At 46.3% G+C, this 14,348-nt stretch overlaps 1 protein-coding gene across 1 annotated transcript; it reads left to right on the forward strand.

Moving 5' to 3' along the window:
- Nucleotides 1–241: 241 nt before the first annotated feature.
- Nucleotides 242–7,310, forward strand: LOC144697704 (D(2) dopamine receptor-like). Its single transcript, XM_078569712.1, has 5 exons — nucleotides 242–267; nucleotides 2,265–2,401; nucleotides 3,571–3,779; nucleotides 5,948–6,175; nucleotides 7,185–7,310. The coding sequence occupies exons 1-5, from the start codon at nucleotides 242–244 to the stop codon at nucleotides 7,308–7,310; spliced, it is 726 nt and encodes a 241-aa protein (XP_078425838.1).
- Nucleotides 7,311–14,348: the final 7,038 nt, after the last annotated feature.

Here is a 14,348-nt window from a genome sequence, read left to right on the forward strand (position 1 = left end):
GTGTCCTAGTGCATGAATAACAAAAGGCTAATAGCCTTTACATCAAGTAATTAGGAAGGCTAATAGAATGTTATCGTTTATTGCAAGGGGGGTTGATTGTAGGGAGGTTATGCTTCAGTTCTGTGGGGCACTGGTGAGACCGTATCTGGAGTACTGTGTCCAGTATTGGTCACCTTATTTAAGGAAAGGTGTCAATGCGTTAGAAGCAGTTCAGAAGATGTTTACCAGGCTAATACAAAGAATGCGTGGATTGTCTTATGAGGAAAGGTTGGACAGGTTAGGCTCGTATCCACTGGAATTTAGAAGAGTAAGAGGTGACTTGATTGAAACATTTAAGATCCCGAGGGGTCTTGACAGGGTGGATGTGGAGAGGATGTTTCCTTTTGTGGGAGAATCTAGAACGAGGGGTCACTGTTTAAAAATAAGGGGTCGCTCATTTAAGACAGAGATGAGGGGAACTATTTTCTCTCAGAGGGTCGTGAGTCTTTGGAACTCTCTTCCTCAAAAGGCGGTAGATGCAGAGTCTTTGAATATTTCTAAGGCAGAGCTCGATAGGTTCTTCGTTAACAAGGGGTTGAAAGGTTATCGGGGGTAGGCAGGAATGTGGGGTTGAGGTTACAATCAGGTCAGCCAAGATCTTATTGAATGGCAGAACAGGCTCAAGGGGCCGAGTGGCCTACTCGTGCTCCTTATTCATAATTTGTGATGTGTCCATCTGAATTCATACACATCAGGTCTCCAGTGGGATACATGACACACGTGTGCCATTGTCAGTGGAGTGCCCTCTGGGCTGTACAATGGTAGTTAGACTCTTCCTCCCTCTCTTCACCGCCCCCCGCCCCCACCTCCCTCCTCAGGTCTTTACCCACCACCCTCCCTCCTTCCTCCATTACTTCCCCTGGGCTCCCTAGTTTTGGGAGGAGTGGGGCCAGCGAGACCCAACGGCCAGCGAGAGGCCCTTTCATAACTCCAGGTTCTCCAGATGTGCATTGACAAGGTTCGCCCCCTCCTCCCTGCAGCTCGATAGAGAATGGGACCCTCCCATGGGAGCAGCTGTCCCGCTTGTGATCCTGGTTGGAAATGGTGGAAAACTGGGAAATACTGGTGTGCAGAGGGACCTGGGTGTCCTTGTACACGAATCACAGAAAGTCAGCATGTAGGTACAGCAAGGAACTCGAAAGGTAAATGGCATGTTCGCTTTTATTGCAAACGGATTGGCATATAAAAGTAAAGAAATCTTAAAATAATTATATAGATCTTTGGTGTGCCTACGCCTGAATATTGTGCACAGTTCTGGATCCCTAACCCTACCCCTAACCTCAAACCCAACCCTAACTCCATAACCCCATCCCTAACTCCCTATCCCTAATCCTAACTCCCAAACCCCATCCCTAACTCTCCAACCCCATCCCTAACTCCCAACTCCAGCCATAACCCCATCCCCAACTCCCTACCTCATCCCTAACTCCTCAAACCCCACCCCTAACTCACTACCCCTAACCCTAACCCCATCCTTAACTCCCTACTCATAACCCTAACTCCATAACCCTATCCTTAACTCCCTAATCCCATCCATAACTCTAACTAAACTGATTCCTGGGATGAGAGGGATGTCCTATGAGGGGAGATTGAGTAGAATGGCCCCATATTCTCTGGAGTTTAGAAGAATGAGAGGCGATCTAATTGAAATATACAAAATTCTTCGGGCGTTTAACAGGGTCGATTCTGGGAGGCTGTTAACCCCACCCCCTCCCCTGGCTGGGGAGTCTGGAACAATGGTGGGGGTCACAGTTTTAGGATAAGAGATCAGCCATTTTGGACTGAGATGAGGAGAAATTTCTTCACTCAGAGGGTTGTGAATCTTTGGAATTGTCTACCCCAGAGAGCAATGGATGTTCCATCATTGGGTATACTAAAGACTCAGATTGATAGATTTTTGGGCACTGAGGGTGGGAAAGTGGAGTTGAAGTAGAACATCAGCCATGATCTTAATGAATGGGTGTGGCAGGCTCGAGAGACCGAATGGCCTCCTCCTGCTCCTATTTGTCTGGTTGTTTGCTAGATCTTGGGAATACTGTGTACCTTTTTCCGATTTGATCAATGGATCCTCATCCTCAACCTCCCTTGGATGCCATGGCTACAGGAGTCGGCCATTTGGCCTTTTGAACTTACTTCCCTGCTTCACTCACCACCTATTTTGGAGCTTTTTAAAGACCGTCCAGTTCATCAACAGCTCTAACCTGTTTCTTGTCCACCCCTTGCAGATACACAGCGGTTGCCATGCCAATGCTATACAATACCCGCTGGAACCCCAAGCAGAGAGTCGTTGATGATAACCATGGTCTGGATGCTGTCCTTCGCCATCTCATGCCCGCTGCTCTTCGGGCTAAAAAAAACCCTGGTAAGCTGTGCCCATCAAGAACCCTTCTTTCATCTTTTATTCCTCTATTGTCTCCTTTTATGGTAAGGGAGGGGCATGAGAATTCTCACAGCAATCCCAAGGATTGGGGACTTCAGTAATATGGAGAGACCGGATCAGCTGGGATTGTTCTCCTTAGAGCAGAGAAGGTTCAGGGGGAGATTTAATTGAGGCATGCAAAATCATGAGAGGTTTTGACAGAGTAAATAAGGAGAAAGTGTGTCCAGTGGCAGGAGGGCCGGTAACCAGAGGACCACAGATTGAAGAGAATCGGGAAAAGAACCAGAGGTGGGGAGGAGGAGAATTTATACTCCACACGAGCCCACTCCCACCCCCTCTTTATCTCCCCCATCACCATTTCCTTCTACTCCTTTCTCCCTCATGTGTTTATCCAGCTTCCCCATTAAATACATCGATAATATTCACCTAAACCACTTCCTGTGGGAGTGAGTTCCACATTCTCCCCATTCTCTGGGTGAAGAAGTTTCTCCTGAATTCCCCATTGGATTTATTAGTTGTTGCACTATGCTGATAGTGCTGGTATCCCACCACTGCCAACCATGTTGTATTATGGTGCGCGGTGGTGTCTCAACGATGTGACCTTGAGACTTGTAGATTTAAACATGAACTCTTTATCTATTTACAGATCTCAGGTTACTGTCATGCACGGCGCTGCTACCTCCATGCAGGCTGGTTCCAAAGTGTTCTCTCTGGACTGTTCTCTCAGTCTGTTACCATGTGACTTTATACATCATACCGTGGGTGGTGCTATTCTCCAGTCCCTCTCTAACCCTTACTCTGCTAACCACCTTTACATTACAGTGGCATGCAGGCACATACAACACTAGTGACTATCTTATATTGATGGCCGTCTAGTTATGGTCTCCTATCAGCCTTACCCTCCCCCACCCCAAAAGTGGAAACAACTTCTCTAGGTTCATCCTGTCAAAACTCTTTCATAGTTTTAAAGGCTTCTATCAGGTCACCCCTCAGCCTTCTCTTTTCTAGAGGAAAGAGCCCCAGCCTGTTCAGTCTTGCCTGGTAGTAATAAGCTCGTAATTCGAGTGCCATCTTTAGTTACATCTTCCCCAGTGACTCAATGACAGTTTTTGCAATTATGGAGACCAGGAATGTGCTCTGTCCTCTTCCAGATAAAAGGGACGAGGCCATCTGTGCCATCATGAACACTTCTTTCATCTTATATTCTTCTATTGTCTCCTTCTACGTTCCCTTCATCGTGACGCTGTTAGTTTACGTCCAGATATATGCCATGCTGAGACGGAGAAGGAAGCACGTGGCAGCTAAGAGGATCAGCGTTGCCATGGAGCATGAAACCCAACTGCCCATAAAGGTTGAAAGAGTAAATAACAAGCTCAAATATTAAAATGAAGGGATGTGCGTAGTGAACGTGATGTAAATGACTGAGCTTTAAACTCTAGACGCCGCAATTAAATCCTGCCCAAGTTCGCTTTGTGTAGAGGCTGCACGGGTTCAATTCGACATGGGTTAGAGTGGCTTCGATCCATTTTGTATCAGACACGCTGCCATGATGCAGAGTTGCTTTCAACCTGCCATTTAAGGGAGGATACAGGATGACTGAGGAAGTGGTGTCACCACAAGTATAGGATGTTGGTCATTTGTAGGAGGCTGCAGATTGGCAGATTGGTATAGAGGGAAATGTACATCTAACCCCGTGCTGTACCTGTCCTGGGAGTGTTTGATGGGGACAGTGTAGAGGGAGCTTTACTCTGTATCTAACCCCATGTTGTACCTGTCCTGGGAGTGTTTGGTGGGGACAGTGTAGAGGGAGCTTTACTCTGTATCTAACCCCGTGCTGTACCTGTCCTGGGAGTGTTTGGAAGGGACAGTATCTTGGTTTATTATATAAAAAAATGCTTTTCAGGGTTAAATTTCCTTGTGCAATCTTACTGTGCGTATCACATAATCATATTCCACCTGAAACATTCACTCCCTCCACCACCGATGCACAGTGGCAGCAGAGTGTACCATCTACAAGACGCACTGCAGCAACTCACCAAGCCTCCTTAGATAGCACCTCCCAAACCCATGACCATGACCATCTAGAAGCACAAGGGTAGCAGATAGGTGGGAACACCACCACCTGGAAGTTCCTCACCAAGTCATTCCTATCCTGACTTGGAAATACATTGGCTGTTCCTTCACTGTCGCTGGGTCAAAATCCTGGAGCTCCCTCCCTAACAGCAATGTGGGTGTACCTACACCACGTGGACTGCAATAGTTCAAGAAGGCAGCTCACCCCCACTTTCTCAAGGGGCAATTAGGGATGGGCAACAAATGCTGGCCCAGCCGGCGAAGCCCACATCCCATGAACGAATAATTTTTTTAAAAATGTAATACTTAAGTCAGTAATTTTGAAAGGATTTTTGCCCTATTTAATGGACAATCTCTCAATTCCAATTGTAAACAGTGGATTTTCTTTATGGCCAATATGAAGTATTTGTATCCATGTTCGTGCCTACACTGTTGCTAGGGTCGATAATTCCATTTTTTGTTTTATTTAGTTTCAGAATAAGTGCACACACCCGGAAGATGTCAAACTTTGCACTTTAATGGTCCAATCAAACAGGAGCACCAGTGTGAGTAAAAAGAAATTGGTGAGGCCTCATCTGGAGACATCAGAATCCTCGGAGCTGATCGACAAATTCCCAGTTCAATTTGAGTGGCCGAAATTTCCACTTGTCACTAAGGTCACCAATCATTCCAAAGGTCATTGATCAACTCTCTTCCCATTCGCTGCCATTGCACAGAATCTCAATGGACCCAAACCTCTTCCCACTCACTCCCATTGTACACAATCCCAATGGAACAAGCCCCTTCTCCTTCACTCCTATTGCACAGAATGTCAATAGATCAATCCATTCCCATCTCACAGAACCCTAATTCCTTTCGCTTCCATGGAGAGATTGGGATTGTTCTCCTGAGAGCAGAGACGGTTCAGTGAGAGATTTAATCGAGGTGGGTGAAATCATGAGGGGTTCGGATAGAGTAAATAAGGAGAAACTGTTTCCTGTATCAGGAGGGTCAGTAACCAGAGGGACACAGATTGAAGAGAATCAGTAAAAGAAAGACGGGGATAGATGAGGAGTTTTTTTTTCCTTTTTACACAGTGAGTTGCTGTGATCTGGAAGGTGCTGCCTGAAAGGGCGGTGGAAGCAGATTCAGCAGGAACTTTCAAAAGGGGAATTGGGTAATTAGTTGAAGGGGAAAGATTTGCTGGGCTGTTGGGCAAAGAGCGGGCAGAAGTGTGGGACTAATTAAAAAGCTCTTTCAAAGAGCCAGCAGAGGCTCGATGGGCTTAATGGCCTTCTCCTGTGCAGTATGATCTGTGAACAAGTTAACTGCCCACACCCCATGTACAAAATGGTGACTTGGAGACAAGGGACCTTTGTCATTCCCTTCCTTGTCTTCTCCTGTGATTTGAGTGTGCTCTGGTCTGTGCTGTTGGCTGTTGGTAACACCCATTTTCTCTTCTTTTTGGCATCCTAGACACTGGTACGAGAAGCAATCCCTTACTCTGAAGAATCTGAGGGATCCCGCTTTGTGGGGCCTCCCGAGAGGTCAAGGCCAACAGGAACTCCGCAGGCTTTCCAACTCGGGGCCACTTCCGGATCCTGCCTGATGGCTGGTAAATGGAAGGCCCCTTCCTCCATCGAGGTGTCCGCGGACCCCGAGTGCGATGGCCAAGCAAGGTTCTTCAAGCAGACCGCTTTTGAGGTGCGGAGGGTGCCAGTGGCCAAATCAGCAGGGAAAGAAAACTGTCCCACCAGAAGGAGAAGAAAGCAACAAATGTTGGCGGTTGTCTGAGGTGAGTCGAGAACAAACTAGAACAATAGGTTATGTTTCACTGAGTCACAATGATCTAGAACAATAGCCCAAGATCCACAGTCTCAGTGGTCTAGAACAATTGGTTAGGTGCTGTTGTGCCACAATGATCGAGAATAGGCAAACGTCTACCGGTTCTTACAATGATCTAGAACAACAGACCGATTTCTATGTAATTACAACTATCTAGAACAATAGACGAGGTTCCATTGTGTCTCATTGATTTAGAAGAACAGGATAGATTCCATGGATCTTGGACTGTAGGCTAAATTACAAGCTCTATAACTGTGGACTAACTTCAATAGTCTTGAAATGATCTAGAAAATAGGCAAAGTTGCCTTGTGGCACAATGATCTAGAACCATAGGTTAAGTTGCATTGTAGCACAATGATTTAGATAATCAGTCCAAGTTCTATTGGTTTTGCTGTAATCTAGAACAATAGGCTGCATTCCACCAGACCACAACGTTCTAGAGCAATAGGCCAAGCTGCACGGAAATGTAATTATCTAGACTAATTGGCTGTGTATGGTGTTATCATACTCCCAGTAGATTAGTCTGAGTCCTATAGTGTTACAATGATCCGGACCAATAGGCTAAGTTGTATGGAATTGTTATGTTCTCGGATTGTATTCTATACTGATGATGTGTGCCAGGAATGTAATGTGAATTTTATCAAAGAAGTAGTAACTGCAAGTAATTAATGGAGCCCTGTTGCCATATGGTTGAGGAGCTGAGTGGGGTAGGAACCCTTTCGCGAGTCACTGCGTTGCGATGACAAATGGCCCACACATGCATTGACGACTCTTTTCCTCTCTCTCGCTCTCTGTCGAATTAGCAGGCGTCTTCATCATCTTCTGGCTGCTATTTTTCATCACTCACATCCTGAACGTCCACTGCCAGAGGTGCTACATCCCACCGGCGCTCTACAGCGCCTGCGCCTGGCTGGGTTACGTCATCAACCCCATCATCTACACGACCTTCAACATGGTGTTCCGCAAAGCCTTCATGAAGACCTTGCATTGCTGACTCTGGAACAGGGACTGACCCTGGAACAGGGACTGAAGCAAAGTCGCTGGCAACTGAGAGCCAAGCGGACCAGACCATGAAACTTGCAACTGATGTCTCCACACGAGAGACACAGGCTTTTAAGGATCCCAGACTATAAACACCTTGTCTCTGCTGTCTTCACCACACCATAACAGGAAGCCAGAATGATCCCTTCCTGCCAAAGATGGAGGAACATGAGTGTACCACACATTGGCACCTTCTGAACACGACAATAAAAGGATGAGTGCTCACACCACAATTTTATGTAGTTTACATACAGTCTCTCTACACCTAAACACCTTCCATCGCCACCTGCTCTGAGTTTAGTTGTTGCGTTCCTTACTGAAGTTCCCACTTCCTGGCACCCAAGCTAATATCCTCTGAATTTAATGCAACTCTTGATCATTGTGCCACCACGAAATGTAACGTATGGGTCATGTGGAGATGAGCAGAGAGGCATTAGGCCAAACCTAAAGGTGGCAGGTCCCTTATTTTCCGTTCATTCATGGCTGGCATTTATTGCCCTTCCCTCATTTCCCCTTGAGAAGACGATGCAGATTTGCCTTCTTGAATACCACTGAGTGGCTTGCTGGGCCATTGCCGAGGGCAGCTAGGAGTCAACCACATTGCTGTGGTTCTGGAATCACATGCAGGCCAGACCGGGTAAGGATGGCAGATTTCCTTCCCTAAAGGGCATTAGTGAACCAGATGGGTTTTTACAACAAGAATCATGATCACTGTTACTCACTTTTAATTCCAAATTTATTTAATGAACCTAATTTAAATTCCTTCCGGCCACGGTGGGATTTGAGCTCACGTCTCCTGATTATTAGTCCAGTAACATGACCACAAGGCTACTGTTCAACGCAACAGAGTTGATAAGGTGCTAATAAAAGCATATGGGTTCCTTGAGTTTAGAAATGGAGGCACAGAATATAAAAGCAATGTGATTGTACCAGAACTTGCATGACTGTTCTTTCAGAGAGCCAGCACAGTCACAATGGGCCAAATGGCCATCTTCTGTGCTCTAATTTAATGGCAACACAAGCCTTTTCTTCTCCTTAATCCACTCTTTGACAGACATAATGCCTCGAAGCAGTGAATATACTGAGAAATATACGCAATTATCCTGATTCCCGTTTGGTTAGAGATGTGACCTCTGTCCTTGTCTCACTTTACAGATTGTGATGGAAAGCTCAAATCTTTATAGATCTCTAGTCAGGCACACTGTGCTAGATGATTCAGCAAAGCTGTCCCAGAAACGAGATGGTGCCTGAAAAAAATGCCATATGCCAATCTGTCCACCATCAAGTTAGAATTTGAGGCAATAAGCGATCACTGTTTTAAAATAAACCGTTCACAGGATGTGGGCTTCGTTGGCTGGGCCAGCATTTATTGTCCATCCCTAATCGCCCCTTGAGAAGGTGGTGTTGAGCTGCCTTCTTGAACCGCTGCAGTCCATGTGGTGTAGGTACACCCACGGTGCTGTTAGGGAGGGAGTTCCAGGATTTTGACCCAGCGACAGTGAAGGAACGGCGATATATTTCCAAGTCCGGATTTCCACCTTGGCTGGAGAGGCAGAACGGGGGCGGGGGCGGGGGGGGGGGGAGGGGGGGTGGTGGGTGGGGGGGGGGGGGGTGGTGGGTGGGTGGTAGGGTGGTGGGTGGGCGGGCCGGCGCAGCCTCAGGATAAAGGGTTGGCAATTTTGGACTGAGATGAGGAGAAACTTCTTCGCTCAGAGCATTGTGAACCTTTGGAATTCCCTGCCTTAAAAAATTGTGGATGCTCAGATGTTGAGTATATTCAAGACTGAGATTGATATGTTTTTGGATATTAAGGGATATGGGGATATGTCAGGCGAGGAAGTGGAGTGAGGTAGAAGATCAGCTACGATCTTATTGAATGGCGGAGCAGGCCCTTCTGCTCCATGATGACCCCTTCTTGCCTAATAATCTATTGTCTGACTGATTAAACTTCGCCATTCAGTATAACCTTAGCAGTGCACTCAGCTAAATTGTACAGTGACACACTAAACTCAGGAGCATCTTGGGGGATGAACAATTTGAACCATTTCCTTAAGTAACATTCGTGAATCATTAAGTGCCCGGCAATGACAATTGCCAACAAGAGAGAATCTAAACATCTCCCCTTGATGTTCAATGACATTACCATCACTGAAACCCCCACTGTCAACACCCTGGGAGGATACCATTGGCCAGAAACTGAACTGGACGAGCCATATAAAATACTATCGCTACAAGAGCTACAGACTGGGAATTCTGAGGTGAGTAACTCACCTCCTGACTTCCCAAAGCCTGTCCACCATCTACAAGGCACAAGTCAGGAGTGTGATGGAATACTCTTCACTTGCCTATATGAGTGTAGCTCCCACACACACAAGAAGCTCGACACAATCCAGTACAAAGCAGCCCGCTTAATTGGCACCACATCCACAAACATTCACTCCCTCCACCACCGACGCACAATGGCAGCAGTGTGCCCCATCTACAAGATACACTGCAGCAACTCACCAAGGATCCTTTGACAGTACGTCCAAAACCTGCAACCTGCATCGCCATGAAGGACAAGGGCAGCAGATAAATGGGAACACCACCACCTGGAAGTTCTCCTCCACGTCACATACTATCCTGACTTGGAAGTATATCGCCATTCCTTCACTATCGCTGGAACTCCCTCCCTAACAGCACTGTGGGTGTACCTACAACACAGGGACTGCAGCTGTTCAAGAAGGCAGCTCACCACCACCTTCTCAAGGGGCAATTAGGAATGGGCAATAAATGAAAGAATGAAAAAACAATTTTACAACAGGACAAACTATCTTTAAGTTTTAAAAAAAAGTTTTAAATTTTAACCATACCAATTCCTAGCCCTGTGTAAGCATGTCTAGAGGATGGGGGTATGAAATGTCATACATTGATAGAGACAACTAGAAGATGGCCAGTAATCATTGATCATCCCAATAATTTCTTAGTTCCACAGGAAGATGTGTTGCATGGAGCACATCAAAAGTAACAAGCAATTCAGTTGAAGAGAATTAGCTGCTAAATGCCAACTGGAGAAGACAGGGCCTCAGTTTAATGTGTCATCCGAATGTCATCCCTCCGACAGTGCAGAATTCCCTCAGGACTCATCCTCTGACAGTGCAGCACTCCCTCAATACTGACCCTCCGTCAGTGCTGCGCTCCCTCAGTACTGACCCTCTGACCGGGCATCGCTCCCTCAGTACTGACCCTCCGACAGGGCAGCACTCCCTCAGTACTGACCCTCCGACAGGGCAGCACTCCCTCAGTACTGACCCTCCGACAGGGCAGCACTCCCTCAGTACTGACCCTCCGACAGGGCAGCACTCCCTCAGTACTGACGCTCCGACAGGGCAGCGCTCCCTCAGTACTGACCCTCCAACGGTGCAGCACTCCCTCTGTACTTACCCTCTGACAGTGCTGCACTCGCTCAGTACTGACCCTTTGACCAGTCATCGCTCCCTCAGTACTGACCCTCCGACAGGGCAGCACTCCCTCAGTACTGACCCTCCAACAGTGCAGCACTCCCTCTGTACTTACCCTCTGACAGTGCTGCACTCGCTCAGTACTGACCCTCCGACAGTACTGCGCTCCCTCAATACTGACCCTCCAACAGTGCAGCATTCCCTCAGTACTCATCCTCTCACTGTGCAGCACTCCCTCAGTACTGACCCTCCGTCAGTGCAGCGCTCCCTCAGTACTGACCCTTTGACCAGTCATCGCTCCCTCAGTACTGACCCTCCGACAGGGCAGCACTCCCTCAGTACTGACCCTCCAACAGTGCAGCACTCCCTCTGTACTTACCCTCTGACAGTGCTGCACTCGCTCAGTACTGACCCTCCGACAGTACTGCGCTCCCTCAATACTGACCCTCCAACAGTGCAGCATTCCTTCAGTACTCACCCTCTGACAGTGCAGCACTCCCTCAGTACTGACCCTCCGACAGGGCGGCGCTGCCTCAGTACTCAACCTCCCCACCCCTAACAGTGCAGCACACCGTCAGTACATCTTGCCTTCAGTGCTAACCCTCTAAGAGGCAGTACTCCCTCTGTACTGATCCCCGCTCCAACACTGCAGCACTCTCTCAGTACTGACCCTCCGACAATGCAGCGATCCTCAATTCTGACCCTCTGACAGTACAGCGCTCCTCAGTACTGACCCTCTGACAGTGCAGATCATCCTCAGTGCTGACTCTCTGACAGTGCAGATCATCCTCAGTACTGACCCTCTGACAGAGCAGCACTCTCTCAGTGCTGGCCCTCTGACAGGGCAGCACACTCTCAGTACTGGCACTGAGGAGTGTGAGACTTGATGTTGTGCTCATGTCTTTGGAATGGGACTACAAATCTACAACCTTTTGATTCGGGGGCGAGATTACTACCCCTTGCACCCTGACTACTATTTAACTGTCGTGTCCCATGGGGGTGGCCATTTTACTTCACCATTATCATGTCTAAGTGGATGCAACATTTCACAGCTGGTTTCTGAGTCAAGTTAGTCACTTTGGATGCCCCTTTGCTTCCATTAACCAATAATTGGCTCAATCAGATGGTGGAGATGTTACATAATAAATATTCTGAGAGGCGACAATGAGTCAATGGAAACTGGGCTGCACGTTTTACAAATTGACATAGGTGCTTCAGTTAAATAGTCAGAAGAGATCAATTAGCATTATATAAAAGCTGTGGGAGCATTTGGCAGAGCTGTGTGATTGGATGGTTAGTGGAGGATATTCAGCCAGGTAAGTGGATGATGGGCCTTCAGTTGAAGACAAACAGGAAATGTTGGGAGCAATCAGCAGGCTGGGCACTATCTGTGGGGAGAAAGGAGAAAAGCAAGTAGAGTTAATGTTTCAGGCTGAGGACCTCTTATCAGAACTGAGTAAAGATAGAAATGGAATAGATTTTCAGCAAGTGGAGATGATTGCTTTCAAGATTGAAATTGATTGAAGGATGGGAGGTTTTGTGGTGTTAAGGAAATTAGTTTTGGGATAAGTAAAGAAGCAAAATGTGTCTATAGGTGTGAATGGCAGAAATTTTAAGAGCAGCTGTTGTCTGAATGCTTAAAAAAAAGTAAAAATGAAACTGGCAAAGGAAACAAAATGGGGGCAGAGATTAGTCTGAAATTGTTAAACTTTGAAGGCTATAGGTAGTGTCTGATTCGAGAGATGAAGTACTGTTCCTTGGGCTTCACTGGAATAGTGGAGCAGGCTGAGGACAGAGGTTGGAGTGACGAAGTGCTGTTCCTTAGGCTTCACTGGAATAGTGGAGCAGGCTGAGGACAGAGGTTGGAGTGAGAGTAAGGTAGAGAATTAAAATGGCTGGTAACAGTTTTTGTGAACTATTGAGGAAAAAACCCATTGTTCCCCTCATCTTTGTCATAGCACTACTATCCGTTTTTAGCATGCTTGTTACTTCTGTGGTGAGTGAGGAACCTAAAAGCTCTTGAAGCAACGTTCCCTTTGCGTTTTTGGAAATTTGAATTGCTGAGCAGCTCCTTGTCTGTCCTTCCACTAAACAAAATAGGGTGGCTCTGAATGTTTCCAGTGAGCTCAGAGACTTTTCCAAAACCATTAAAGATTCTTCGTAAATGATTCATGGAATAACATGTCCAAGAGGAAGAAGGCTATTTGTGTTGGTTTATTTGAAAGAGCTACCTTTTTGTCCTGTAATTGTGACTGGTAGTGCAGAGTCGATCCTCCTTTAATATGACTAATGTTCGTTGGAGCTGTTGGCCTCCAGCCTAAACCAGAAAACTGATTTGAAATTGAGTTAGAAATAGTTTGTGGGAGAGGGAAGGTGATGTTGGGTGTCTGTAATTAATTTCCAGTCCCTTTTTAACACGATGTAATCTCTCAGTTGAATAATGCTGTCTTGGTGGAGATATATGTTAAATCTAAATGTGCTAAGCACTGCAGTGATAGATTGATCAGGCCATTGAGCAGCTTTGCACAATTAATTTGATTTGAAATGCTATTGATTTTCCTGACAAATAACGATGCTCATTAATTTGAGTTGCTAGTCTAGAGTTCTGACTGAGTTGTAATGTTACATTATTTTACAGTGAAAAATCTGACTTTGTTCTAAATTGGATATTCTGGCTTGTTTTTTTGAGAATCACCCAATCATGTTCCCTAGTACTTAGCTTTTAGATGCTGACTGGGGTCTTTAAACATATGAATGTGATTATAATAGGTTTCCATTTATGGGGGAGACCAGATCTAGGGATCATCAATATAAGATTGTGACTAATAAATCCAGTGGGGAATTCAAGAGGAACTTCTTTACCCAGAGAGTGGAGGAGAATGTGGTACTCGCTTCCACAAGGAGTAGTTGAGGTATTTAGTGTAGATGTATTTATCCATCTTTCCCCTTTAAATACATGAGGGAAATGGGAATAGAGGTATACTGAGTTAAGTGGGAGGAGGCTTCACTGGAGCATTACCACTGGTGTGGGCAGGAGGGGTTGTATTAGGTTTCCCTATGTTCCAAAGAAAATATTGATTGATATATTCTCTATGATATATATTCTAGATTCTCAATGATAACTGGGATAAAGGACTGTAGCTATAAGGATAGGCTGGGACTCTCTTGGAGAAAATAAGGCTGAGAACAGACTAGATAAGAGAGATTCAAGATCCTGAGGGGTATGGACAGGGTAAATAGTGAGAAACTGTTCCCACTCAAGAGAACACCAAGAACTAGAGGGCACAAATTCAAAATAATTGAGGGACAAGGAGTAAATGTGGTGAGGAAAATGTGTTCACCCAGAGGGTGGTTGGAGTCTGGAACGAACTTCCTGAAAGGGTGGTGGAGGCAGGTTCAACTGAGCTATTCAAAGGGAAATTGGATTGCTCCCTGATAAGCGTGCGAGGTTACAGGGATAAGGCAGAGGAGTGGGACGATGCAGAATGCTCTTTCAGAGAGCCAGTGCAGACACAACGGGCCAAGTGTTGTCCTCTTGCACTGTAAAGATA

The sequence above is a fragment of the Cetorhinus maximus genome, chromosome 23, assembly GCF_964194155.1.
Source record: "Cetorhinus maximus chromosome 23, sCetMax3.hap1.1, whole genome shotgun sequence".
Classification (NCBI taxonomy): Eukaryota; Metazoa; Chordata; class Chondrichthyes; order Lamniformes; family Cetorhinidae; genus Cetorhinus; species Cetorhinus maximus.

Excerpts from the sequence above, each read along its gene's own strand:
- LOC144697704 (XM_078569712.1), top strand. The coding sequence starts at position 242 with ATGCGTGGATTGTCTTATGAGGAAAG. Across the intron at positions 3,780-5,947 it reads TGCCCATAAAGGTTGAAAGA|ACACTGGTACGAGAAGCAAT; the intron begins GTAAATAACAAG and ends TTGGCATCCTAG. Across the intron at positions 6,176-7,184 it reads TCAAGCAGACCGCTTTTGAG|AGGTGCTACATCCCACCGGC; the intron begins GTGCGGAGGGTG and ends GTCCACTGCCAG.